Source organism: Dothidotthia symphoricarpi (genome assembly GCF_010015815.1).
Source record: "Dothidotthia symphoricarpi CBS 119687 unplaced genomic scaffold P153scaffold_23, whole genome shotgun sequence".
Taxonomy (NCBI): domain Eukaryota; kingdom Fungi; phylum Ascomycota; class Dothideomycetes; order Pleosporales; family Dothidotthiaceae; genus Dothidotthia; species Dothidotthia symphoricarpi.
The window spans coordinates 293,535-306,050 of NW_022985030.1; the positions used below are offsets into that span (position 1 = coordinate 293,535).

At 54.6% G+C, this 12,516-nt stretch overlaps 6 protein-coding genes across 6 annotated transcripts; 4 read left to right on the top strand and 2 right to left on the bottom strand.

The window, feature by feature from the left end:
• Positions 1–1,197: 1,197 nt before the first annotated feature.
• Positions 1,198–1,970, top strand: P153DRAFT_426471 (uncharacterized protein; the record flags this gene model as incomplete). The annotated part of the gene is made up of 2 exons (XM_033672605.1): positions 1,198–1,720; positions 1,790–1,970. Exons 1-2 carry the CDS (start codon positions 1,401–1,403, stop codon positions 1,968–1,970), a joined length of 501 nt encoding a protein of 166 aa, XP_033518834.1. The 5' UTR covers positions 1,198–1,400.
• Positions 1,971–2,373: 403 nt separating this feature from the next.
• P153DRAFT_390484 (uncharacterized protein) lies at positions 2,374–2,716 on the top strand (the record flags this gene model as incomplete). Its single annotated transcript, XM_033670936.1, has 2 exons — positions 2,374–2,386; positions 2,433–2,716. The coding sequence occupies 2 exons, from the start codon at positions 2,374–2,376 to the stop codon at positions 2,714–2,716; spliced, it is 297 nt and encodes a 98-aa protein (XP_033518835.1).
• A 247-nt stretch (positions 2,717–2,963) lies between these two features.
• P153DRAFT_131870 (peptidase C14) lies at positions 2,964–4,428 on the top strand. Its single transcript, XM_033662051.1, has 2 exons — positions 2,964–4,065; positions 4,128–4,428. Exons 1-2 carry the CDS (start codon positions 3,211–3,213, stop codon positions 4,233–4,235), a joined length of 963 nt encoding a protein of 320 aa, XP_033518836.1. The 5' UTR covers positions 2,964–3,210; the 3' UTR covers positions 4,236–4,428.
• Positions 4,429–4,641: 213 nt separating this feature from the next.
• P153DRAFT_326636 (uncharacterized protein) lies at positions 4,642–6,945 on the bottom strand. The gene is made up of 3 exons (XM_033665300.1): positions 6,536–6,945; positions 5,631–6,473; positions 4,642–5,577 (listed from the first exon to the last, which is right to left on the bottom strand). Exons 1-3 carry the CDS (start codon positions 6,743–6,745, stop codon positions 4,825–4,827), a joined length of 1,806 nt encoding a protein of 601 aa, XP_033518837.1. The 5' UTR covers positions 6,746–6,945; the 3' UTR covers positions 4,642–4,824.
• A 126-nt stretch (positions 6,946–7,071) lies between these two features.
• P153DRAFT_426474 (26S proteasome-like protein regulatory subunit) lies at positions 7,072–8,396 on the top strand. Its single transcript, XM_033672606.1, has 3 exons — positions 7,072–7,504; positions 7,557–8,092; positions 8,142–8,396. The coding sequence occupies exons 1-3, from the start codon at positions 7,188–7,190 to the stop codon at positions 8,288–8,290; spliced, it is 1,002 nt and encodes a 333-aa protein (XP_033518838.1). The 5' UTR covers positions 7,072–7,187; the 3' UTR covers positions 8,291–8,396.
• A 1,150-nt stretch (positions 8,397–9,546) lies between these two features.
• Positions 9,547–12,501, bottom strand: P153DRAFT_390488 (uncharacterized protein; the record flags this gene model as incomplete). Its single annotated transcript, XM_033670937.1, has 3 exons — positions 9,547–10,867; positions 10,914–12,043; positions 12,106–12,501. 3 exons carry the CDS (start codon positions 12,499–12,501, stop codon positions 9,547–9,549), a joined length of 2,847 nt encoding a protein of 948 aa, XP_033518839.1.
• Between the last annotated feature and the right edge of the window lie 15 nt (positions 12,502–12,516).

The following is a 12,516-nucleotide window of genomic DNA, read 5'->3' on the forward strand; positions in this document are numbered from 1 at the left end:
TTTTTTTTTCTCAAAAAGATATACAGCTGATCTGACGAGTGTATGAGTCGGGCAGTATTAGTTACTTCATAATCAATTTTCTTCCACCTTTCAACCCTGATATTAGTCGGTGATGATGTGACAATTTGTTTCACTTCTCATCAAAGAACGAGGAGCTCCTAAAGCTGTTATGCATCTCACGTTTCATTGTGATACAGTGCAAAGTTATTCAGCGCGATATCACGCACCGTATCAGGTATTGCGGTTCATCAAGAGCATATCACAAGCAACTCATGCACGCCCGCTGCCAGACATCCCCGCCTTTAGTAGATCTCGCCATGCTTCCCTACACTACCATGTACATCCCTTGTCTCCCTGTGGACACAGCTGCGAAATGACCGTGGTCAACCGGTGGTGTGCGCTCAGTAACAGGCTCCATCGACGCGAGGTGAAACGTTGGTGTTGTATCTAGCATGAAGTTGAAGATGAAGCCCAGGGCTGAACCATTGCTGATGGTATTCGTATTCCAGACATAGTAGTCGTAGTAAGTTGCAGGCGAGAAAAGTAAAAAACGCGACATGGACTTGCTTTCACTTCAACCCGCCTCCCGACCTCCAGGCACCCATACAGTCCATTTCCCCAGCTTTCACCACCGCAAAAAAAACGTTTGCGTACTCCACTGACGCCCCGCTCTTCTTCCCTTTCTTTCGCGCCCTTCACCAACACGCTGTATATATGCTCCCAAACTCAGCAACCTCTCATCAATCCAGATCACTGATCATTATCTTCGGGGCTACAATCCTGTGGGTAGTGGACTTTGGCCAAAATCCTTCTAACCAAGGTTCGTGGGAGTACTGTCGGACCTAGTCCAGCCTGCGATGGATTGATTTTTTGCTGCTCGTTGGTTCGAATCGGGGTGGTGGCAATGTATTTTGTGGGTGTTTTTTGTTTGGGAGGGGGTTTCACTCACTCGATATGGAGCAAGATGTGCTTTGTGTGTGTATGTATCTATATAACTTTGACGTGGTGCCCTTGCATCGTGGTGGTGGCTTGAGGGGTTGTTTGTTGTCTGGATGTAGGCTTGCGTATGTCTCGAGCTCAGACAGTGGATATGAGATGTGTGGCAATACCATAATTGATTCAGTATGAAGAATCGGTCAGTGTACAAAATTTCAACTCACACATGCAAGCATATCAACCCTGGACCACTATTTGAGCCCGATGAGACTAGCTACATACTACCTACTGCACGCTAATGCACCCCAGGTTTATCAATCAATCCGTAGTACGTGAGGGGTACATCTCCCGCTGTTCTAGTCCCACATCTCCATGCATTCGAGGTCGGCAACAACCTTCTTACATCCAAACATTACTCGTCTGCAAACCACTACCGAATACCTCCACGATCAACTCAAACAGCCATGGCCACCCCATACATCTACACCGGCGACCCCAAATCCCACGACCCCGCCGCCTTCAGCACCGGCATGAGCACCACCTGTCTCTGCGGCAGCATCCGCGTGACCATCACCGACAGCGAGCTCTTCACGCGCAAACGCGGGCATTTGTGCCACTGCGCCAACTGCCGCAAAGTCGCCGGCTCGTATGTAGCGTCGAACCTGGCGATTGAGAAAGAGAAAGTCGAGGTTGAGGACCCCAAGGCCGTGTTGAGGAGGTATGCGGACTATGCGACGGCGAGTGGGAAGTGTGTTACTAGGTGCTTTTGTGGAGTTTGCGGGAAGTGTGTTTACCCCTTCGACTGTCCTTGTTGCTTTGGGGTGTAATTGGGCGTGCTGACGCGAATATACAGTCCGATTATGAGCCTTGCGGAGATTCTGCCGGATATGATTATTCTGAAGATGGGTATTTTCCCGAGGATTCCGCAGCCGGAGTGTGAGAGCTTTGCGGCGCATAGGCAGGAGTGGCAGGGGACGCATGGGGATATGGTGCAGTTTGAGATTACGCGCGGGGGGAAGAAACTCGGTGAGTAGAGGGGAAGAGTGTGTTGGTTTGCTGTCTTTGGTAGGAGTGACTAGAATCCTGTTAGCTCGTCCAAGTCACCTTGTGTCGTCGCTATTGCTTGTTAGACTTTTCTTTGCTTTCCACCTCAAGCACAACGTCAGCCCAGATAGGCACATGATCGCTCGGTCCTCTCTCGACAATAGCCTTCTTACATCTATACATTACTTGGGAATTGGGGCAGGTGCCTGGAACGAGCGATATGTCATTTGTTGGTACAAGCACTGGTTCGTTTGCAACAACGTACCATGGAATACAGCAACGCTTCACTATTAAGGCACCCCCCCTCCCCCAATAATTTTTCTATCATCGATTATTTCACGAGACATCTTCGTATTACTCGCTCACTCAACAATACAGCCTTGCATTAACAATATGTTGTCCTTCAGTAAGTAGTTCTAGATCCTGAATCTATAACATGCTAATAAGAGTAGTTCGTTCGCTTACGTCAAATCGCTACACCCCTCATGTCGCTATTGCCGTCGTGTCCGCTGTCGTAACTCTTAGAATGAGTAAAGCATTAGAGCGGCTCTCAGGGCCATCTGAATCAGAGAAAGCTCTAAAGAGGCGCACTGATCTGCTGGAAATCATTGCCAAGGTTGTGATGGATAGCTGTCCACCAGAGAATCTAGCCAAGGACAACACCCCTGCTGCCGCCGACTCTGCGAGCATCACCAAACGCAAAGATAGCCCCAGCTCTGCAGCACCATCCGCGTGATCATCACCAACATCGACATCTTCACCGTGTCCGGGCTCCAGGGTGGTGGAACGAGAGGCGGCGACGGTGTATGTGGAGGAATTGCCGGTTACGCAGAAGTCTTTCGCTGCTTGGAGGGCGGTGGACTGATGTCACGATCCATATTTCCATTCTGAACGATGCGATGATTAGATTCGGTGAGTATGGAAAGGGAGAGGGTCTAGATAGATGACGTCATAGTGTTGAAGAAGCAAAGTTAGCGACGCAAGCAGCCATTGCCATTCGTGAGCTAGAACAACAAACATGTCGAGTCGCCTCCCAACGCGACGCGTCCTCCGCTACGTGTATTCAGTGGAGCCATGCATGTACTAGCACCAGTATGGCAGTGATCAGAGCGAACATTCACTACCCCTCTACCCCTCCAACGCCATGACATCTACGCAGCTCCCTCGAAGCCCCTATCACCAACACTACAACCCACACCCTCTACACCACCATCTGAACCGCCCCCCAAGATGTCGTACCGCCGCAAAAAGAGCCTCCTAATCGGCATAAACTACGTGGGCTCTGCCCACGAACTACGCGGCTGCCACTCAGACGTCGACAACATGGCGGAATTCCTCTCCTACCACGGCTACAGCAACACGCACAAAGACCGTGTAATGCTGACGGACAACCCCGCCGTCTCCCAAGACTCGCCCTACTACCCGACCGGCCACAACCTGCTCGCCGCCATGGACTGGCTCGTCTCAGAGCCCGGATGCACGCTATTCCTGCACTACTCAGGGCACGGCGGGCAGATCGCAGATGTAGACGGCAACCGCGAGACCGGCGTAGACAGCAGCATCGTGCCCGTCGACTTCGAGACCCGCGGGCAAATCAGCAGCACGCTCCTGCACGAGCACCTCGTCACACGCATGGCGCCAGACTGCACGCTCTTCATCCTGCTCGACTGCTGCCACTCGGGCTCCGCCGTCGAGCTCCCCTACGTCTTCCGCTCCGACGCCGACGGCCAGATCAGCCTGATGGACAACCTGAAAGTCGGGGCGCAGCTGTTCGGCGAGGCCCAGGGTATTATCTCCGGCGGCTTCTCGTACCGCAAGATCGGCGAGGCGCAGACGCTGCTCGCGGGCGCGAGTACGTTTTTCAAGGGCCTGCGCCATATGAGCGAGCAGGAGGAGGAGGAGGGGCTGCAGGGCGGCGAGTTTGCGGGCCAGTACGGCAGCGAGCAGAAGATGGTTACTATGTTCAGTGGGTGTAAGGATGATCAGACGAGTGCCGATGCGAGGATTCAGGGGAATGCTACGGGGGCCATGACGTGGGCGTTTCTTGAGACGATGAAGAGGAATAGTGCGCCGACGTATGCGCAGGTATGTTTTCTTCCTGTTGGAGTGCGTGGGTGGGTGGCGTGATGTGGACTAATGCGAAACAGACGCTTCAATTGACACGCCAACTCCTTGACCAGAGCAAGTACACGCAGATCCCACAACTGAGCTCCGGGCTGGACATCGATCTGGAGAACCTCTCGCTGGTGCTGTAAATCCCAATGTTGACTCACAAGCACAATCTCAATGGGGCACCATGGCATGTTAGCGAATATTCTGTAGTATATACTCCATGCCAGACGGTAAGGCTAGAAGAAAAGGAAAAATCAAAATAAAGATAAAGATGAAATTAGATCACACTTTTGCATACATTATTACTATTACTACTACTACTACTACTACTACTACCACCCCGTTCTTCCTTCGTCTCCTTCGTGCATCATGTTCGGCTCCTGTCGACATTTCTGGTAAATGAGAATTATCTCACTTCTTACCACGAGCACCCACCAGTCGTCCACATTGAAGAGCGCGAGACGGATCGAAGCTAGACACAAAGCAACAACGCCGTAAACACCAATACAAGCACAAGCACAAGCAAGTATGACAAGGAATAGATATACTCATATTGTACTGCATCTAACCAAACCAAACCAACCCAACCCATCCAGTCAACCACCAAACAATAAACAAAGGTATCCCAAACACACCAAAACACCCAGCTATCAACCCAACAAAAAAGTCTCAAAAGATCGAAAACTTCCCCCAATAACGCCAATCAATGCCCTCAAACCCACGTATGCGCGTTCACTCCTTAGCAACCTCTGTCCTGACCTCACCCGCGACATTCTCGCCGTCGCGCTCCGCCTCGCCCTCCGCTTTCGCCTGCGCAACCTCCTCCATATCGACGTCAGCGGTAGTGGACGCGAGGACAGGTGCAGGCGCGGGGATGGACGTAGTAGGCGCGGGAGATTCCGGCGGAGTGACGACGCCAGCCGGGGAGTGCTCGAGTACCGACGCGCGCGCAGCAACGGGCGCATCCATATCGACGTCGCCATCGTCGTCAGCGTCAGCGTCGTGTTCAGGTGCGACGACGGGGGTCGATCTAGCGAGGGAGGGCGGTCGAGTGGAGAGCGCGCTATCGCCATTCAGCGCATCCAACTCATCTACGGGGGCGGCATTTGGGTTCTGGAAGTCTGTGATGTTGCGGCGTTGTTTTGTGCCTGGCTGGGGGCGCACGCCGAGGTTGTTGTTGTAGTCTTCGTCGTCGCTGGCGTCGTAGAGTTCGCCGTCGTGCTCGATTTGCTGGTCGCGTTGGCGCTGCGTCATGCGCGCGTCCGGGTGCTGGTCGGCGTCGAAGTCGTCTTCTTCGTCTTCGGCGTCGGATTCCATGTCCCGCCTGAGACTGGGTGGGATGTTGGTGAATGCCTCGACGGAGGGTCTGCCGGTTCTTCGGATGTTCTCGATGACGGTTGACTTTATTTTGTGCAGGTAGTCGTGCGAGTTTGCGTTTTCCATGTTGGAGGGTCGGACGTCTAGTTCGTAGTCAGGAGCAAAGTACTGCGTTCGGTTAGATGTGCGCGATTTCAGGATGAAGTTTAGCATGTACGTACCTCGTAGTAGTCATTGAAGGGGAGCTGCTTGGACATGTTTGTGCCAACGAGGGTGCCAGTCTCGAATGCCCAGGTTCGCGCGACGTTTCTCATAGTATAGCCCCCGCCACCAAGCACAATGACGGGCACTCCAAAACTCTTGACGTAGCGCACGCAGTTGGCGTGGCCGTCCATGCTCAGGTTGAAGCAGCCCAACCTGTCTCCGGACAGACTGTCACCACCGCACTGCAGCACGATGGCTTCGGGCCCGTAGTATGTCATGACGGCCTCGATGACAGGCTCGAAGATGTTGCGGTACGTTTCATCTGTGATGCCGTCGCGAAGGGGGAAGTTGACTGAGTAGTTCTTGCCGCTGCCCACGCCAATATCGCGCAGCTCGCCCGTGCCGGGGAAGTACTCGCCGTACTTGTGGAAGGAGACGGTCATGACGCGGTCGGTGGTGTAAAAGGCTTCCTCGACACCGTCTCCGTGGTGGACGTCGATGTCGATGTAGAGGACGCGCTGCTTGTACCGGAGGAGCTCGATGATGCCGAGGACGATGTCATTGACATAGCAGAAACCACTAGCTTCGCTCTTCTTCGCGTGATGCAGACCACCGGCCCAGTTGACGGCGACGTCGCACTTGCCCCGGTTCAGACGCGCCGCGCCCTCCATGGTGCCGCCGGCGCTGATGCCGCAGAACTCGAACAGGCCGTCGAAGACAGGACAGTCGTCACCGACGTTGTATTTGCTCTGCTCCTTAGCAAAGTTGTCCATGTTGTCGGGCGTGACCTTGTGCAGGAACTCGATGTATTCGTCCGTGTGGAACTGCGTCATTTCGTACTTGGAGGCGGGCTTTGCGCGCTGTGGGATGGTTAGGTGTGTTAGGCGTGTTAAGAGGTGTGATGTGTAGAGTGCAAGCGTACGTAAATCTCCATCTTGGTGTACAGGCCGTAGTTCATGATCAGGCTATGCGCCATGCGTATGCGGTGCGGCTTCATGGGGTGCCCCGCGACATAGGCGTAGTTGCCCACGTCCGAGTCGTAGAAATAGGCCACCTTCTTGGGCTGGGCTGCCGTCATCGAGGCCAGGCTGTGCGACGCCTCGGTTCCGTTGCCTGCAGTTGCTTCGGCCATTTTGTCTCATACGCGACTGCTGGGGGGTGTCCGCGACTGGGCGTGGTGGGTCGTGGGTACGCGATGAATACGCGATTGCGAGACGATGGTGGGCTTGGGCGGTGTGTGTGTGTAGTGTGTGCAGTGCGTGGTGTGTGCAGTGTCTGCGGTACAGGAAGAGTGAGGAGAGGAGGGGAATGGGCGGTCGGCAGGGCGCGAGATGGCAGGGCGAGCTCTGGCAAACAAAGAGCTCCAGCTCCGCATCTAGGAAGGCGTCCCCCCTGCTAGCCCCGGCGCGGCTCTTGTTTCGCCCGTGCTGCCGTGAGGGAGCTCGCGACAACACCAAAGCTCATCATCGCCGCCGCCTCATCCACGCCCTCGCCCCCGTCCACGACTCCCAACACCCCCGCCTACCCCCTACACAACACACCCACATCCACCCTTACCAGCACCACCACCCACCATGGACCGGTTAAGCCGAATGCTCGCCGCCGCGCAGGGCATGGGCGGCATGGGCGGGCCCGCACAAGACACCAACCTGATCGACAACTCGGAAACCGTCTACATCTCGTCGCTGGCCCTGCTGAAGATGCTGCGGCACGGACGCGCCGGTGTGCCTATGGAAGTCATGGGGCTGATGCTGGGCGAGTTTGTCGACGACTACACAGTGAGGGTGGTTGACGTCTTCGCCATGCCGCAGTCGGGAACCGGTGTGTCGGTCGAGGCCGTGGACCCCGTCTTCCAGACCAAGATGATGGACATGCTGCGCCAGACAGGAAGGTTCGTCTCGACTCACCTCACCCAGCCACTGCACGTCCTCTAACAACCCCAGGCAAGAGACAGTCGTCGGCTGGTACCACTCACATCCCGGTTTCGGCTGCTGGCTCTCGTCCGTCGACATCAACACACAGCAGTCGTTCGAGCAGCTCACCCCCCGCGCCGTCGCCGTCGTCGTCGACCCCATCCAGTCGGTCAAGGGCAAGGTCGTCATCGACGCCTTCCGCCTCATCAACCCACAGACGCTCATGATGGGCCACGAGCCGCGCCAAACAACCTCCAACGTCGGCCACCTCAACAAGCCCTCGATTCAGGCCCTCATCCACGGCCTGAACCGCCACTACTACTCCATCGGCATCGACTACCGCAAGAACGCCCTTGAGGAGAACATGCTGATGAACCTGCACAAGCACGTCTGGACCGAGGCTCTGCTGATGGACGACTTCAAGGAGGAGGGCGCGCGGAATAACGACCGCTTGCAGAAGCTGGTCACGCTGGCAGAGGGCTACGAGAAGAGGGTCAAGGAGGAGACGGAGTTGACAAAGGACCAGCTGAAGACACGATACGTCGGCAAGGTGGACCCAAAGAAGCGTATGCATGTCATTCTATCTCTGAAATACATGACTAACCCCCACCCCAGACATCCAAGACGTCGGCCAGCAACTCATCGAAGACAACATCGTCTCCGTCTCGCGGCAAATGATCGACAAAGAAGCCTCCGTACCAAAGTCCACCCCCAAGCAGACAGGGCACACAACCGGTGATGAAGATGTCGACATGGATGACTAGGCATCGTCTGAGGATAAGAGTCTACACATTACCATCTCCTACATGGAATGATGCGTCGTCGCATTTGACGTGGAGGGAGGGGCATATTTTGAAGTGAAGCGGGCGCCTGGCGCACAAATCAAGTAATGCATTACGCAAACACCATAGATGGTAGTGAGTGCAATGAGCATGAAATAACGATATCCAAACAAACACTGCAGAGAGAGAGCATTCTGAAAGTGACGTGTCACATACTCTTAACAAAACTTTGTACCAACTATTCGACAATACACTAACCACGAAAGACATGCACAGATAGATATGACTTCGATTACCCACAAAAAACACCATCTATATCCATTGTTTTGCTTTACTTTACCTATACACCAACCAACCCACCAACCAACCAACCAACCAATCAAGCAGTTACAACACAAACACAAACACAAACACAGTCATACCATACCCAACAAACAACAAAACTCAAACGAGACGAATGAATACACCGCCCACGCTCCTTTATACCCTTATACCCTCATCCCCCTTCTGCTATACTGTCAAAACACACTAGACGCCACGACACCAATCGACACGACAACCCCCCCTTCTTGTTCTGAAGATACACATAGTCCGCTCGGTACAATATTTTCTCCCTAGAGAATATCGTTCTCCATGTAGCTGTAGTAGCGATAAGAGCGAAAAAGAAAATATACCGCCCATCCATGAAGCCATCGATTCGTTGATAAAGATTTGTTTTTTAATCGTACATGATGTAAACCAGCGCAAAGAAAAGCAATAAAGCAACGTAGCGTTTTCTTTCCATACAAGGAGTACAGGGGGGATATTGCGGACCAGACAGGACGGGACAGGACAGAGCAGACGAACAGCCTCGAAGATATAATGTTTTGAAGTTTGTGTATTTTTGCTAGTCTCGCGACTATGAGAAAAATGTATAGATTGATAGATAGATAGATAGATAAACAGATAGATCGATGACTCGATAGATAGATAGATAGCCTCGATAGGGCGGGGGTATGGAAAAGCCGTGCGTTCATCTCGAGGGAGAGGGGGAGGAAGGAAGTGTCTATGTTTCATTCTGAAAGACTGCCTGCCTGCCACATCCACTCTGATTCCAATGGCACAAGTCTTCCATCGACGAATGCGTGTACGATAGACATGATGTGTAATAACACCACGTCCGCAACACGGCCATATTACTAGCCCACATGCGCTGCGTCGTCTGCGGGTGTCGCTAAAAGGGTAACTTTTCGCTCAGACTATGGGTGTCCGAGGGGTTTCCCCGAGCTAGGAGGCGCCGCGGGTACGGAGCGCAACATGCGCTTTGTGCGCTCGTCGTCCGACGATGACGTCGAGTGGCTGCTGCTTCCGTCGTCGAGCTGGCCGTCCTTGGACTCGCGACGCAGGCGGTCGGCCTTGTCTTTGAGTACCTTGGCTTGTTCTGCTGCTCGCTGGGCCCGGATCTGCTTCTTCCACATGGACGCGTATTGCCCGTTGCGTTCGAGCAACTCCTCGTGTGTTCCGCGTTCTTGTACCTTGCCCTTGTTAAGGACAAGGATCTGGTCTGCGTGGGTGATGGTGCTGAGTCGGTGGGCGATGATGAGCATCGTCCGCCCTTGCGCCAGTGTTGTGAAGGCTTCCTGGATGTGCTGTTCTGTCTCCGTGTCCAGGGCTGCAGTGGCCTCGTCAAGCATGATGATTCGTGGGTCCTTGAGTATCGTTCGCGCAATGGCAACACGCTGCTTCTCGCCTCCAGACAGCCGCAGTCCGCGCTCGCCGACTTTAGTCTCGTACTTGTCCGGGAACGTCATGATTTTGTCATGGATGCTCGCCGCTCTGCAAGCCTCGTAGACTTGCTCGTCCGTCGCCTCAGGATTGGCGTACTTGAGATTGTACATGAGAGTCTCGTTGAATAAAACGGTATCCTGGGGAACAACACCAATGTGACGTCGCACTTGATCAATCTTGAGATCCTGTACATCGAGTCCATCGACCAGGATGCTGCCGGCCGACGTGTTGTAGAATCGGTAGAGTAGACGGAACACGGTCGATTTGCCGCCACCAGATTCACCAACGAATGCAGTCGTAGTGCCTGGCGCACAATGGAAATCGAGCCCTGTCAGCGCAGGCTTGCGTGCATCATAGGAAAATTGAACATCCTGGAATCGGAGGTCGCCCTCGCACGAGGGGAGATCAGCAGCATCTTCACTGTCAACTACAGTCGGTTGCTCCTTGAAAAGCTCGAGCATCCGCTCCGAGTTGATCATGGCCGACTGGATCATCCTGTAGAACGTGCCGAAAAAGTTGAGCGGCTGCTGAAGTTGGCCCATGTATGTTACCAACACGACGAACTTGGCAACTTCCTGCTCGCCCGTAGTGATCTGGTAAGCGGCGATGAAGCAGGTCACTAGCAGGCCGAGCATGAACACCATGTTTTGGGAAACGTTCATTATGTTGAGCGAGAACAGAACCTCGTATTCAGCATTCTGATACTTCTTGACGGCTTCGCGGTAGCGGTTGAATTCGTATGCTTCGGCGTTGAAATACTTGACTGTCTCGTAAGACACCATAGAATCGTTTCTGTGGACGTTAGTTGAATTCTGCAAGTTCGTGGGGACCAACATACTTGACGGCATCTTCTTCACGATCCGCATTGACCATTTCTCGGCGAATCTCCGCGCGCCACTGCGCCATGCGAATCGTCAAATAAATGTACCAGAACGTCACAACGGCAATGATCAGCGCGTAGTAAGCATCGAATCGGATGAGAAAGTAGCCAATGGCGACAGCCAAGTCGATCATCATAGGCACAACCGAAAAGGTCACCTGCTCAAGGAATGTGTTAATGGAGCTACCCTTGCCCAGCGCCGAGAGGACTTCGCCCGTCTTCTTGCCGAGATGGAAATCCAGACTAAGACTGTGCACGTGCTCAAATGCGGCGACTGAGAGTTCACGGTACGAGTACTGCGATACCGGGATCCACAGAGCCGCGCGCAGAGCGCCAAGCATGCCGTTGCTGCCCTGCAAGAAGCGCAGAGAGATGAATATGATAATAGCGACCCAGGGATTGCCAGAGTCCGTGCCATTGAGACGGTTCACAATGTTCCCGAGCTGGTCAGGGATCAGCACGTTGATAAAGCGCTGGGCGAGAACAAGCAGGAAGCATAGCACGACGACGATCTGCAGACGGCGATCTTTCGAAGGCCAGAGGTACGGGAAGAAAACGCGGTAGCCCTTGATGTACTCCCACCAGCTCCGTGCGGGAGCGCCTGTGGGCCGACTCCAGGCGGGAGGTGCTCCTTCCGTGTGCTTGTGCTTTCCACCCACGGGATGTACCGAGCCGTATGAGCCGTTTGCGTGGCCGTTTTCTGCGTGACCATTCTGGTCGGCCTGGGCGAGGAGTGAGGCGGTTTCCTCGGGACTTCCCACCTCGCTCGACCTCTTCCTCTGCGGCAGGACGACGAAGACGAGGTAGAAGCCAATCAGGGCGAGCAGGAGCACAATGCGGAGCAGATCGACTGCGACCTCGGCCGCTTCCCAATCCGTCATACCGAGGTGCAGCTTTGGCGTCGGGCGGCCGACGGTGGTGGCGCGGTGGGCATGGGTGTAGATGGCGAACGAGCAGGTCACGAGGACGATTTCGATGAGAGCAGCTACGCTCCATGTCGCCAGGTGGGCCAGCGTAGGCGAGGGCTTCGAGTCGAGGAGGGAGATGAGGAACAGGCAGTAGACGAAGAAGGCGCCGACGAGGTAGATCTGGGCGGACAAGTCAGCTGAGACATTCAATGCGCCACGTGCTGGGGGTGTGCTGGACGTACCACGACGGCCTTGCCCGCCCACCAGTTCTCGCTGCGGAGGGCCAGGGCCTGCGCAATGACCAGGATGGAGTTGCCCAGGAAGGTCAGCGTCACGGCCAGCGAGAGCCACTCAAAGACTCGCTTCTGCGTCTGCGTGACGTCGTCGTGCACCGTCTTCTTGACGAAGTTGCGGGTCGGGTCCGTGGCGGGCAGGGCCTTTCCCCCAGGGCCCGTGGTGGTGGGCTTGGAGACATTAGAATTAGAATTAGAGGCGGCGATGCTGCGCAGGGTGAAGGCGACGAGGAAGAACAGCAGCATGAAGATGGGGTAGGCATAGTGGACGACGGCGACGAGGTTGCGCAGGGCGTGGGCGTGCTCCCATCTCGAGTCGCCGGCGCGCTCCAGCTCCAGCGCCATGTCGATGTCGATGTC